The sequence below is a fragment of the Felis catus genome, chromosome B1 (genome assembly GCF_018350175.1).
Source record: "Felis catus isolate Fca126 chromosome B1, F.catus_Fca126_mat1.0, whole genome shotgun sequence".
Lineage (NCBI taxonomy): Eukaryota > Metazoa > Chordata > Mammalia > Carnivora > Felidae > Felis > Felis catus.
This window is the reverse complement of record NC_058371.1, coordinates 193772467-193784672: the sequence shown is the minus strand read 5'-3', so window position 1 is coordinate 193784672 and position 12206 is coordinate 193772467. Positions and strand designations below refer to the sequence as shown.

Sequence of the window (12206 nt, the reverse complement as noted above, 5' to 3'; positions counted from 1 at the left end):
GGGAGGGAGAACGGTGGGGAGAGACACTGGTGACGTGGAGATTTGGTGAAGGATACAGGGCCTATATCTGGGTAAGTTGCTTCAGTTTCTCACTAATAAGATTTCTAGGAATAGACTTATTTTGAATCACATGTGCACGCTGTGTTTTTCTCAATTTGTCATTCCTATGCTCTGGCAAATTTCTAGGTCTAATTCCAAGATGTTGCAATTTCCCCATGGGTATCATAAAACTGGTACAGTGCGCCTGGTTAATTTTCTGATGTGGCTGTAAGAAAGCAAGGAAGCCCCATCCGATTGCTTTTTTTACATTTCATGATTATTTCCTTTGGGCAGGTATATGCCAGGCATATACGTCAAGCGATATTGAGATTTCTTATTAAAGCACAGGTCTAACTACCCCAAAACTATTCATTTGCACTGCCCTAAAACCACGTGCATACATTCTCCCATCCAAGAAGCTGCTAATCCTAGGGACCGTTTAGCCTAGAAAGTCAGGTGTCCCAGCCCATATGGCCCACCCCTCAGTTTATATGCCAAACGTCATGCTAATAAACGATCCGTCATTCTCAGGATCCTGTTTGTGGAGGGAAAAACCAAGTCCTATTAGACCACAACTAAAGAGACCTGTTGTCTGCCTCCCTAGGCACATGTGACACCATGCATGGTTTAATTTCACTCAGCTCTTTAATTGAGCCCTGGTGCTAACAGCTTAATGGTTCACCAGGGCATTGTATTCTGCAGATTTTAAATTAAAGTTTGAGCCCCCCCCCCCCTTAGGACATGCACAGTACTCCAATTAACACTAATTGGTTTTACACATGATTATCAAGTGAAAAACATGGTTTTCCTGAAAATGCCACTTCTTTTCTCCTGCTTAAAAAAACCCACAAATTCTAAGAAAATGACCATGGATGCATGCCAAGACTAGATATAAGGATGCCTAGCATCGTGTTTATATTGGCAGAAAACTGGAAGGAAATATCTACAATGGAGAATTGTGTACACAAAGAATAGTACAGAAAATGCAACATTTTTTTAATGTTAAGAATAATTTTTGACATGGGAGGATGTTCATGATGTATTGTAAAGGGAAAAAAAAGTTGGAGACATACAGGAGGGGCATAACATCATTTTCCTCCACAGCATAGACAGAAAGACCGGAAGGGTGTCTGTATCAAAATGTAAAGAATAATTATCTCTAGTGGTGGGAATATCGTTGATGTTTATCTTATTCGTTTGCATTTCTAATTTTCTAAAAATAATGCATTATTTCTGCAAGAAGAAACCATCATTTTTCAAAGTCCATCATCGAGCCTACAGGAAAAAAAAAATGCAACAAGTGGCTTTATTTTGAATTTTTTTTAACCCTTCATCTCCACCAACCCTTGTGTGGGACACTGAGAACCCTCTATCAGTAACGTGTTAACAGTTTCCAACGGAATTACGAGAGGTGACTGAGGTTTTATACACGCGTGGAGAGGCGAGCGCTGAAGTACGCGGTTGCCAATGCCCGCCCTCATGTTCATTTATGCCAAAACTACCACCTGAGAGGGTGGATTTATGTCCCTGTGTTTCTTTTCCAGAGCCAAAGATGTTTATCTTGCTCTATGTTACAAGTGTTGCCATTTGTGCCAGTGGACAGCCTCGGGGTAATCAGTTCAAAGGAGAGAGCTACTCCCCAAGATATATCTGTAGCATCCCTGGCTTACCTGGACCTCCGGGACCCCCTGGAGCGAATGGTTCCCCGGGGCCCCATGGTCGGATCGGCCTTCCAGGACGAGATGGTAGAGACGGCAGGAAAGGAGAGAAAGGTGAAAAGGGGGCTGCAGGTAATGAACGATGAAGTGCCATGAAACACCCCTCGTTCACCCACCCACCCTCCCCCGCCTTAAACCGCTTCCCTTCTCTGTTGCCTTTTCTAATGGGAATTGCTCCTGAAATCCCTTCTCTATTTCACCTTCCTTAATCATAATAATGTGTTGAGCCCTTACTATGCTTTAGATACCGCTCTGAACTCTTTACCTACACCTTATTTTATGGCAATGACCACTCTTTCGGTTATCCCATTTTACAGATGAGAACACAGAGCAATAACATGGTTAAATTAATTACTGAAGACGGAAGTTCACTGCTAGTGACCGGCAGAGCTGGACTCAAACACTGATGATGCCCGTGGCCACGGGGCTGTTATAGCTAGCAGGCAATGGCTGGATGTGCGAGGGCATGGATGGATAGACAGATGGACAAGGAAGAGAAATGGACAGACGAAGCAGAGGCAGGAATTAGGAGCCAAAAGCACAGATGCCATCCTGACCTGTACTAAATATCCTGAGCAAAGCTGCATAAAGGACTTCTAGATTTTATTTTTCACAGATGAAATGGCGATAGCACTGTTTAGCCCACCTTTCGTAGCTCATCTCTTTCCCTCCTGTCCTGTCCCAGCTAGAAAAGTACATTCGTATCACTCTTAACAGCGACACAATTGCTCCCTACTACTTCAGGAATGTTTACTTTTTCCCCCCCCCCACAAATAAATTGGCCCAGGAAGATTGCCAGACTCTGCAATCCTTCAGAGTAAACCGAATTGAAATTCTAGAGAAGCTGGGTTAACTCTAAAAGAGGAAGCGATTTGGCATCAATCTTTAAAAAGAAGTTTCCGAGTGTAAAGGCTAGGACAAAAGACAGGAAGAGAAAAGTCAATTAGTCTAAGAAACATGTCTCTATCTAGTCATTGCCCCTGATTTACTGGTGTTACGTGAAATAGCAGCATAATATACATGCAAGTTACTGGATAATAATTCATTTCTGAATTTGTCCTGCAGAAAATACTTGGAAAATCAGTAGCTACTGATTGTGTGAATATTGTTCAATATTAGATTAAAAACCTTTAGGTAAAGGTTCAACATCAGATAAAGAACCTTTAATTTGGAGCTTACATCTTAATCTATGGTGACACCTATGACTACAACTTACCGCTGTGTCATGATCACGAATAGCCTTGAAAGCCTGTAATAATAACAGGACCGTCGCTACATATGATCAACCCTTTTAGTTTCTTTACTGTGTCTGGAAGCAATAATGTAGTGCTTCCACAAGCATGTATTGGAGTCAGTCTGATTGAGGCTTAGATCTCAGCTCCTTCAATTACTAACTTAGTATCCGTGGACCAACAACCGCTTGAAGCCTCAGTTTCCTCATTTGTAGATTGGGAGTAGTAAGGGTGATTGTGACAGTTAATAATACAATAATACACGGAAAACACTCAGTAGGGTAACTGCCATCTGGTAAACACTCAGTAAATGTTAGTTCTTATTACATATCACACAGTGATCTGCAAACATGAGTCATAGCTAACTTGCTGAATATCCAAACTCATGTAATAAACTCGAAATGGGTGCTCAGTTTCATTAAGTAGTTCTGATATCATTTAAAAATACACATGTGGAGAGGTGCCTGGCTGGCTCACTTGGTGGAGCGTGAGACTCTTGATCTCAGGGTTGTGAGTTTGAGCCCCACATTGAGTGTAAAGATTACTTAAAAAATAAAATCTTTAAAAATATAAGTATGTAGAGGGGCGCCTGGGCGGCTCACTCAGTTGGGCATCCGACTTCGGCTCAGGTCATGATATCACGGTTCGTGAGTTTGAGCCCCGCGTTGGGCTCGGTGCTGACCACTCAGAGCCTGGAGCCTGCTTCCAATTCTGCGTCTCCTTCTCTCTCTGCCCCTCCCCCACTTGTGCTCTGTCTCTCAAAAATAAATAAATGTAAAAAAAGATTTTTTAAATATAAAAGTATGTGGATATGCATTCAGATTAAATTGAATGTTCATAATTATTACAAGGTTAACCATATGAGGTCAGCTACACCTCCGTATTCATGGGTACACCCAAGCATTGTCCTTCAACAAGCTTCTTGTGTACCTGTTGTTATCCAGTATTATTCCAGACCAGTGTTTTTCAACCTCTATCCTAATGATATTTCAGGCCAAATAATTATTTACTGTGGGATGGATATCCTATGCATTAGAGGACATTTAGCAGCATCCAACTAGCTGCCAGTGGCACCCCCACCAACTGTGACAACAAAAATGTCTCCAGACATTGCCAACTATCCCTTGGTGGGCAGTGTAAAATTGTCCCTGGTTGATATTACTGTTCTAGACAAGAAGAACACAAACATGAATAAGACATTGCCTTGATAAACATTTGGGTGTGGGAGGCCAATATAGAAACATATAATTACAATATTCATCATCATCATCATTATCATAGCCATTTATTAAGAACTTACTACGTCGGGAATTTTACATTTAATATTTAATGTTTATCATGAGCCTATTAGAAACCATTATAATCAGCAATAATTGTGTTACAATGGAAAAATTGAGATTTGGAAATAAAATGACTTTGCGAACCTGAGATTATTTAACTCCAATATGCACACATACACACATAAGGATTTAGAACATCTAAGAAAGGTAGGAATGCCTTTGTGATCAATGAAGAAAAACACACCTTATTTACAAACAACAATAACAGAGCCCTGGTGTTTTGGGGATAAGCTGTTAATGCATCTGAAACTGGGCACAGCATGGCGAGTAGTCTTTGATTCTTCTTTCCCCTTTAATGACACCACAAATGTCTTCTCCTTCATGTGCCCTTGGTAAACATCCCCACCACATCCATCCCAACCAAGCACAAGCAGAATCAAGCATATTTTTGCTCAATTTCTCTACCTTAAATTACAAATACAGAGCTTATCATACTGAATTAGAAACTTTCTATTAAAAATATGTCTCCGGGGCGCCTGGGTGGTGCAGTCGGTTAAGCGTCCGACTTCAGCCAGGTCACGATCTCGCGGTCCGTGAGTTCGAGCCCCACGTCGGGCTCTGGGCTGATGGCTCGGAGCCTGAAGCCTGTTTCCGATTCTGTGTCTCCCTCTCTCTCTGCCCCTCCCCCGTTCATGCTCTGTCTCTCTCTGTCCCAAAAATAAATAAAAAAAAAAACATTGAAAAAAAATAAAAAATAAAAATATGTCTCCTTCACTGGTCTATCATAATTACTGTTGTAGCAGAATAGTACCATTTAATTTAATCTGAATGCACATCCATATAAATATCTTCAGATAGCACTGGAATCACCTCATGAAACCAATCACTCTAGTTTCTTATATGGCTTTGGATATTCATGAACTTTGCTATGACCCATATTTGCAGATCACAGTGTATATGTAGTAACAGCTAACTTGAGGGTGAAATAGGTGTCATTCATATCAATGTCCCACTCAGTCCCTAGCATAGTGCCTAGCATGTAGTAGATGATCAATCAATATTACACAGTTTAGATGTATGTATGCATGCACACACAAACCCTGGGATGGATGGATGAATGGATGGATGGATGGATGGATGGATGGGAGAAAAAAATAACACCGAAGAAGAAATCTTTGTAAGCCTATTTCATGGAGAACTAAGAAATCCTTTCTCTCCAAGTGTTAGTACCTAAACATAGACTAACCAGTACTCCATAATTCTCCCTCTACGTAAGCATATGTCTAACTAAATAGGAAGAGGGAGACTGATTTATCCCTTCTTTCCATTATTCATTAATTGGCCATTAGCACAGGTGAAAACCCTTCATGCAAATAGGAAGAATTACTTCAAGTTACTACAGCTCATCTCTGATTATCTAATTCAATAACTATAGAAACCCAAACACTGAGATGGTAAAGATCTTTCCATGGCTAGCATTGTAAAATTGCATTTGTGGTTTTGTCTCAAAGAATTTTCAATAGGATGAGGCCTTAAGCAACCTAGTCCAACACCTTCATTTCAAGGACTGAGAAACAAGTCAGAGAGATGAAGCCCCTTCTTCAAATTCACGTAATGAATCCATGGATGAACTAAAGTTTGCTGGTCTGCTGAGCCACTGTTGACTGCTTTTCTCACTGGGTTTGGAGTGGATTTAAATCCAGTTCTTCATATTGAAGCATTTGAAACACAGACAAGTGACTTGCCCAAAGTCATAGAGACAGGAGGATTGGAGTACATAATGAAATTTAATAGTCAAAATTGTTGCTGATGCTAAAAAGTTTTTCTATTACACATCCAAGGTCACTCATGACCTTCATTCATGAAGATAGCAAAAGTTAAGCTCCTATTGAAGATAAAAATAACAATTTAGAATTTGTGGTCCTTGATTCAAAAGTAAATTTAACATAAAATTGTATTCATATTTTATTTCTACAAGAAAGAAGCAAACATTGAAAGATCACACTATTATGGCCTTATTTCAAGAAATCAATACCAGAGTATATTCTGGCTGGGACCAGGGGAATTTCAACTTCACAACAAAAGCCATCTAGAGCTTTAGGACAGTTCTGTGATCAGTAACGATACTGATACCAGTCACCAAAAAAAGGGGTTTCATTCATTATTAAAATCTTTGGTGCATCATAAATTGTTAAACAACCTCTTTCCAAAACTATTAAAACAAAATACTGGATGTTTTAAGAGTAAAGCATTCATTCTAAAATTTTCATTATCCAGAACATTTCGTGCCTAAACTTGCCAAACTGAAAATTAATTAAACTCATATACTGGTGTGCATGTAATTTTCAAATAAAAGGTACCAAAGCACTATCAAGATAAAAATGTTCAACTTAATAAAGTTCCCAAAAGCAAATACATAGTTAAGAGTGAAAGTACACAGTATATCCATAATATATTTTCCCTGACTACAAAAGTCCTTCATGAATTTCCTATAATTTGGATATTTTTGAGGGAGGGTGTATCATTATACAAGCACTATCTATGGAACAGATTTGACTATAAAAATTAAAGGACATTTTTATGCTATTAAGTCACTGTTATTATATATACGGTTTAAAAATTAAATAGATGTTGCTTACCCCTTTCAACCGACGATCACAAGTTCTCTGCATCTAGTCTTTGGTTGATCTGTAGATGTAAAGATTTGGACAAACAGAAAATATTTCACTGTGGTGATTTTGAATTTGTTGAAATCCTTTCACAGATATTATGTCTTTTCTATATATAAGGAGACCCAGAGAAATTAAGGGACTTGCCTAAAATGATACAACCATTTAGCTGCAGAGCCAAACAGAATTTAGGATTCTTGATTCCAGCCCCAAAGGTAAGAGGCACTTTGATGGAGGGGAAGCATCATTACACTAAGACTTGGATTCCAGTCCTAGCTTGCTACAGAAGCCAGTTTCTGCACCTCTCTGGGATTCGATTTTCTCCTCCAAAAAAGAGCTACTGCATAGCGGTGGCATCACTATTTTTCAGTTATTGTAGCATATTGAACCCTCACTATGTGGCAGGTGCTCTTTATACTCGAGCTGCTGCCCTGGGGAGATGCTCAGGCTCCAGAGTCAGGCAGGCATGAGTTCAGATCACAGATCCATCACGTACTAGCTTTGTTCCCTTGAGCAAACCAACTTCTCTGTAGCTCAGTCTCCCCATCTGCAATGGAAGTAATAATTCCTAACTCATAAAGTTGTTGCAAGTCCTAAAGAAGCCAATGCCTGTCAATAAAATGCTGTCCCTGGTACATAGTAAATGTTGAATAAATATGAGCTCATCTAATTTTGATTAATTATTTTATTATTAAAACTAATAGAAGTAGGGCGGGACATGAGACTAAATAACCTCTAAGGACTCATCTGGCTCTGTCTGCTCCCATGACCCCACTCTGGAAAATATCATTATGCTCAATTGAATTTCTCCTGTGGTGACAAATATTGTATGTGACTGATTTAGTTGCAGATGATCCATCACCAAAATAGCACTTAAATGATTTTTCATATACTCAGGAAAATTCACCTGAAATTCTGATGAAAATCTTCTATTTCTATTTTAATGCATCAGTGATTGTTTTTAAGAGATGCATCAGTATTTAGTAGTGTCCTATTGAAAGTTGGCCGGAGAGACAAATCTAGGGTGTGCTGGCACTGTGTGGACATGCTGTTTGTGACTGTATATCTAGAGGAACTATTAAATAAACTGTAAACTCTTTTTAAAGGTTTGAGAGGTAAGACTGGACCACTGGGCCTTGCTGGAGAGAAGGGGGACCAAGGAGAGACTGGGAAGAAAGGACCCATTGGACCAGAGGGAGAAAAAGGAGAAGTAGGTCCAGCTGGGCCTCCTGGAGCAAAGGGGGACAGAGGAGAGCAAGGGGATCCAGGGTTGCCTGGAGTTTGCAGATGTGGAAGCATCGTGCTCAAATCCGCCTTTTCTGTTGGCATCACAACCAGCTACCCAGAAGAAAGGCTACCGATTATATTTAACAAGGTCCTCTTCAATGAGGGAGAGCACTACAATCCTGCAACAGGCAAGTTCATCTGTGCCTTCCCAGGGATCTATTACTTTTCTTATGATATCACATTGGCGAATAAGCATCTGGCAATCGGGCTGGTGCACAACGGGCAGTACCGGATAAAGACCTTTGACGCCAACACTGGGAACCATGATGTGGCTTCGGGGTCCACGGTCATCTATCTGCAGCCAGAAGATGAAGTCTGGCTGGAGATCTTCTTCACCGACCAGAACGGCCTCTTCTCAGACCCGGGTTGGGCAGACAGCTTGTTCTCCGGATTTCTCCTGTATGTTGACACAGATTATCTAGATTCCATATCAGAAGACGACGAGCTGTGATCAGGACTGCCGTCCTGAATGTTCCAAGATTTTTGTGGCAGACACTTTGACTTAATCTGGGGCCTTGGAAGGTGGAGGAAGCAGCAATGAGATCCAAAGAGACTCCCACTCAGATTCCAAAGCATTTACAGAAAATTCTAGCAGAATCTATTAAAACAAGATGAACCACCAAATGGTTGAAACCACACCAAGATGAATTATATGAAACAATAACCCCAGATAAGAATCCTCCTGAAAACAATGTTCATAAATATTTAAGCAAATTAAAGACAATGTTAACAAATTTCTGTTAAACTCCCTGAGTGATAAAATCAGCTGGCAATGATATTGTCTCATTAAATCTTCATAAAATTACACTTTTGCTTCTTATTTAAGAGAATCATCACACCCCAGAGTCTTTAACAGTTCTCAAAAGTCAAAAACTAAAGGTAAGAGATACTAAGTGATTGCAAGTAAGCGAAAGTGATAACTTTCCTTTTTTTGTTGTTATGCATTCCTTCGTGCTCATATCTGTATTCACTCAACAGCTCTTAAATACGCCTGTGTGAGCCAGACACTGAGGTGCTAGGTCAGATCTGATCATGAGTTTGGACAAAAGCTGTGCCTTCATTCGGCTGGTGTGTGAGGAGCATGCTGTCACAATTCAGGGAGATGAGCACCTGACCAACAGACTGACTCCAAGCTGGACATACATGGGACCCGCTCTTCCTGGGGACGGGGGCCAGAGAAGGTTTCACACGTGGAAAAACACTAACCATGCTAAGTTGTGTGTGTTTAAGGAAGTGGGAGGGATACAAAGGAAACAAGGAATTCTGCAGCTGCATTTACCCCATCCCATCCTCGAAATACCACTGGCATTCGCAATCAGAAAAGGGTGGAAAACCCAGAGATAAAGGAGACCTGGGAAGGGTAATGGAAATGAAGAGAAACAAGTTACTGAGATCAGCCAAGAGGTCATTCTCCTAAATTTGTTTAGCTTGATGGTTTCCAAGACAATTATTATTCCTCTTAGCTTGCACACGAGTGAGGACACTACCTTACATTGGTGGGAAGCATTATTTCTCATGGATTTCCGAGGTATTGAATCCAAATAAAAGTGAAGCGTATGTGCACTGATTTATAGTGAAACGGTGGCAGTGAACAGGAGGAGGAGGGAAAGAGACCAGACGTCTGAGCAGGTAACTGTCGCTTCCAAGCCTCATGGCCCCTGCAGTCCCGCTGTCCCTGGGGGACATGATTCCACATGATTTTTCATGATTTCTACTGACAGTGATAGGATTCCCTTACTCTCTTTTTGGTAGCTTCTTTTTTTAATGTTTATTTATTTATTTTTGAGAGAGAGCAAGGGGGGAGGGGCAGAGAGAGAGGGAGAGAGAGAATCCCAAGCAGGGATTCAAACCCACAAACCATGAGATCATGACCTGAGCCAAAATCAAGAGCCAACGCTTAACTGACTGAGTCACCCAGGCTTTTTGGTGGCTTCTAATTTTTCTTCCATGCTTTCTCTCTTTGCTCACTCAGTAAACGTTTGTAATGCTTCCTATGTGTGAGTCACCGAACTGGGTTCTGTGAAGGTAGAGGAATACCAAGGTAAATCTGTCACAGCCCCCTGCCACCACATGTCTAAGGATACAAGAAGGGAAATGACATGTGTACACATAGACAAAATACCAAGAATTCTAGAAACGAACGGGCTAAAATATGCTAAGTTCTAAACTGGACATAGAGACCAATGGTCTGGAAGAAAAACTGAGGGGGGCAGGTGTAAAATTGAGCGGTGAGAGAGGAGGCCTGGGGAAAATCTCCTCCACCCTCTGGTCCTTCAGTGGTAGGTGGGACTTGGAATAGCCAAAGTGGGGACAGCGGTGACAACGGGGACAAAGCATGAAAGTGAGAACAGAGACCCAGAAGAGCCTCAAATGCCAGTGTGACGATTGGGGACTTCATTTATGAGGAACCCTGGAGCTCCTGTGTGCCCCAGAGCTGGGCGCTGCCCTTATCAGCAAGGACATTTGCCATGATCAAGCAGCTGTGCACAAGAAAATGCTAGCTTCTGTCATCTCCAGACCTATCTCCCATCATCCTCTTCCGCCTGCCTTGCTTTGCCCACTTGTTGGCCTCCATCTGAGTCAGGACACAGGTCTGGAAGGCTAAGGGCAATGAAAGTATACAAAGAAGAGAAAGCAAAGGTGGTTTGAGATAGTCACCTGCCTCTAGATAACAGCGTAACCTGGAAGGCCAGGCTACAGAGGGTAAACACAGCCAAGAGCAGAAGCTGATCTGGGGATCATGAAACTATGGGCCCTTTGAAGACAGTGGGATGTGCTGGGAAAACTGGCAATGGAGGAGTTATTGCAGACAGTCGTGAGCTACAAGGTTGTTGTGTAATTGAGAACTTTTGCTGATCGTGATCCATTAATGCATTCATTTTTTTTCTGGATGTTGTTTACTTATCTTGTAAATGTTTCTTTCATTACAAAGCCTATTTTGAGTAGCTTTCTTAAACGCATGTTTCTTCAGCTGGTTCTAGGCCCAGAGATGAACTTTATTTTGAAATATCTGGTGGGATGGTGATGGGGATCAGAGAGCTTAAGTAGGAAGCAAAAGGGTATTTTGGTTTTAAAAGGAAAAACTCCTTAAGCAAACATGGCTGTCTTTTATTCCGAAAAAAAAAAAAAAAAAAAAAAAAAAAAAACCAAAAACGACAGATACAACATATCCACATTTGTGGGTATTTGTGTAAAGAAAATAGAAGACAGATTTTGGTTTAAAAAATTCTGATTTTTTTAGATTCCAATCATTCTTCGTAAGGGCTGACTTGTGATGAATTTGTGCCAAGAGAGATTTATTGACTATATAACATCTTGTTTCAGAAGGATTTAGAGTCACTTGCAAAGACGGATACAACACGGAAAGAACGCATTAGTCAGAATCAGGTGAGAGGAAAGGTGCAAAACAAAACAAAAACAAACGAAAACAGCAACAACAAGTGAGACCTACACAAACCTGTGTGGTGAGCTTGAGTGTGCCTGTGTAACACGCTTTTGGGACACGTGTGTTTCTTTGTACCTGTGCCTGCTAAAGGGCATTCCCAGGTCACTTATCATTGTGAATGATGTTGTTTGTGGTGAAAAACGAAAGATTCTATAAACTCTAAATATACTTCTTCCCTGCCACTCTGTGAAAAAAAGATCATGGACATAAAAATATTTCGGAAACTGACTAACGTGTTGTTTGATACCTTCTTCGCTCTTGCCTTCTGTACCTCCATTTCCAGCCGGCGACATCCATACCCACCCTGTCACCAGTGTCACACCTAAGGACATTCCAGATGTCATTCTTCCCCTCCCCACTGAATTTTTTCAGTATGAAATTCTTGATGGTTCTAACTCTTACATGTACATTTCTGAATCCTTACATCTTTCCATCCCCAAAGCCAAGGTTTCCTTCATATGCTATCATGACTTCCCTAGACTAGTAAAAAACAACTTCCTAACTGACCCTTTGCCTCCAGCCGCAACCCTTCAATC

The 12206-nt window shown here is 40.9% G+C and overlaps 1 protein-coding gene across 4 annotated transcripts in view; it reads left to right on the top strand.

Annotated features, from left to right (window-relative positions):
• The window catches only part of C1QTNF7 (C1q and TNF related 7), a 109920-nt gene extending 98022 nt beyond the window's left edge, over nt 1-11898 (top strand). For all 4 annotated transcript variants that reach the window (XM_006931217.4, XM_003985524.6, XM_006931216.4 and 1 more), the window contains exons 2-3: nt 1584-1829; nt 8045-11898. In XM_006931217.4, coding sequence (XP_006931279.1) covers nt 1592-1829; nt 8045-8676 — 870 coding nt within the window. In that variant the 5' untranslated portion in view covers nt 1584-1591 and the 3' untranslated portion in view covers nt 8677-11898. The remainder of the gene's footprint in view (nt 1-1583; nt 1830-8044) is intronic.
• Nucleotides 11899-12206: the final 308 nt, after the last annotated feature.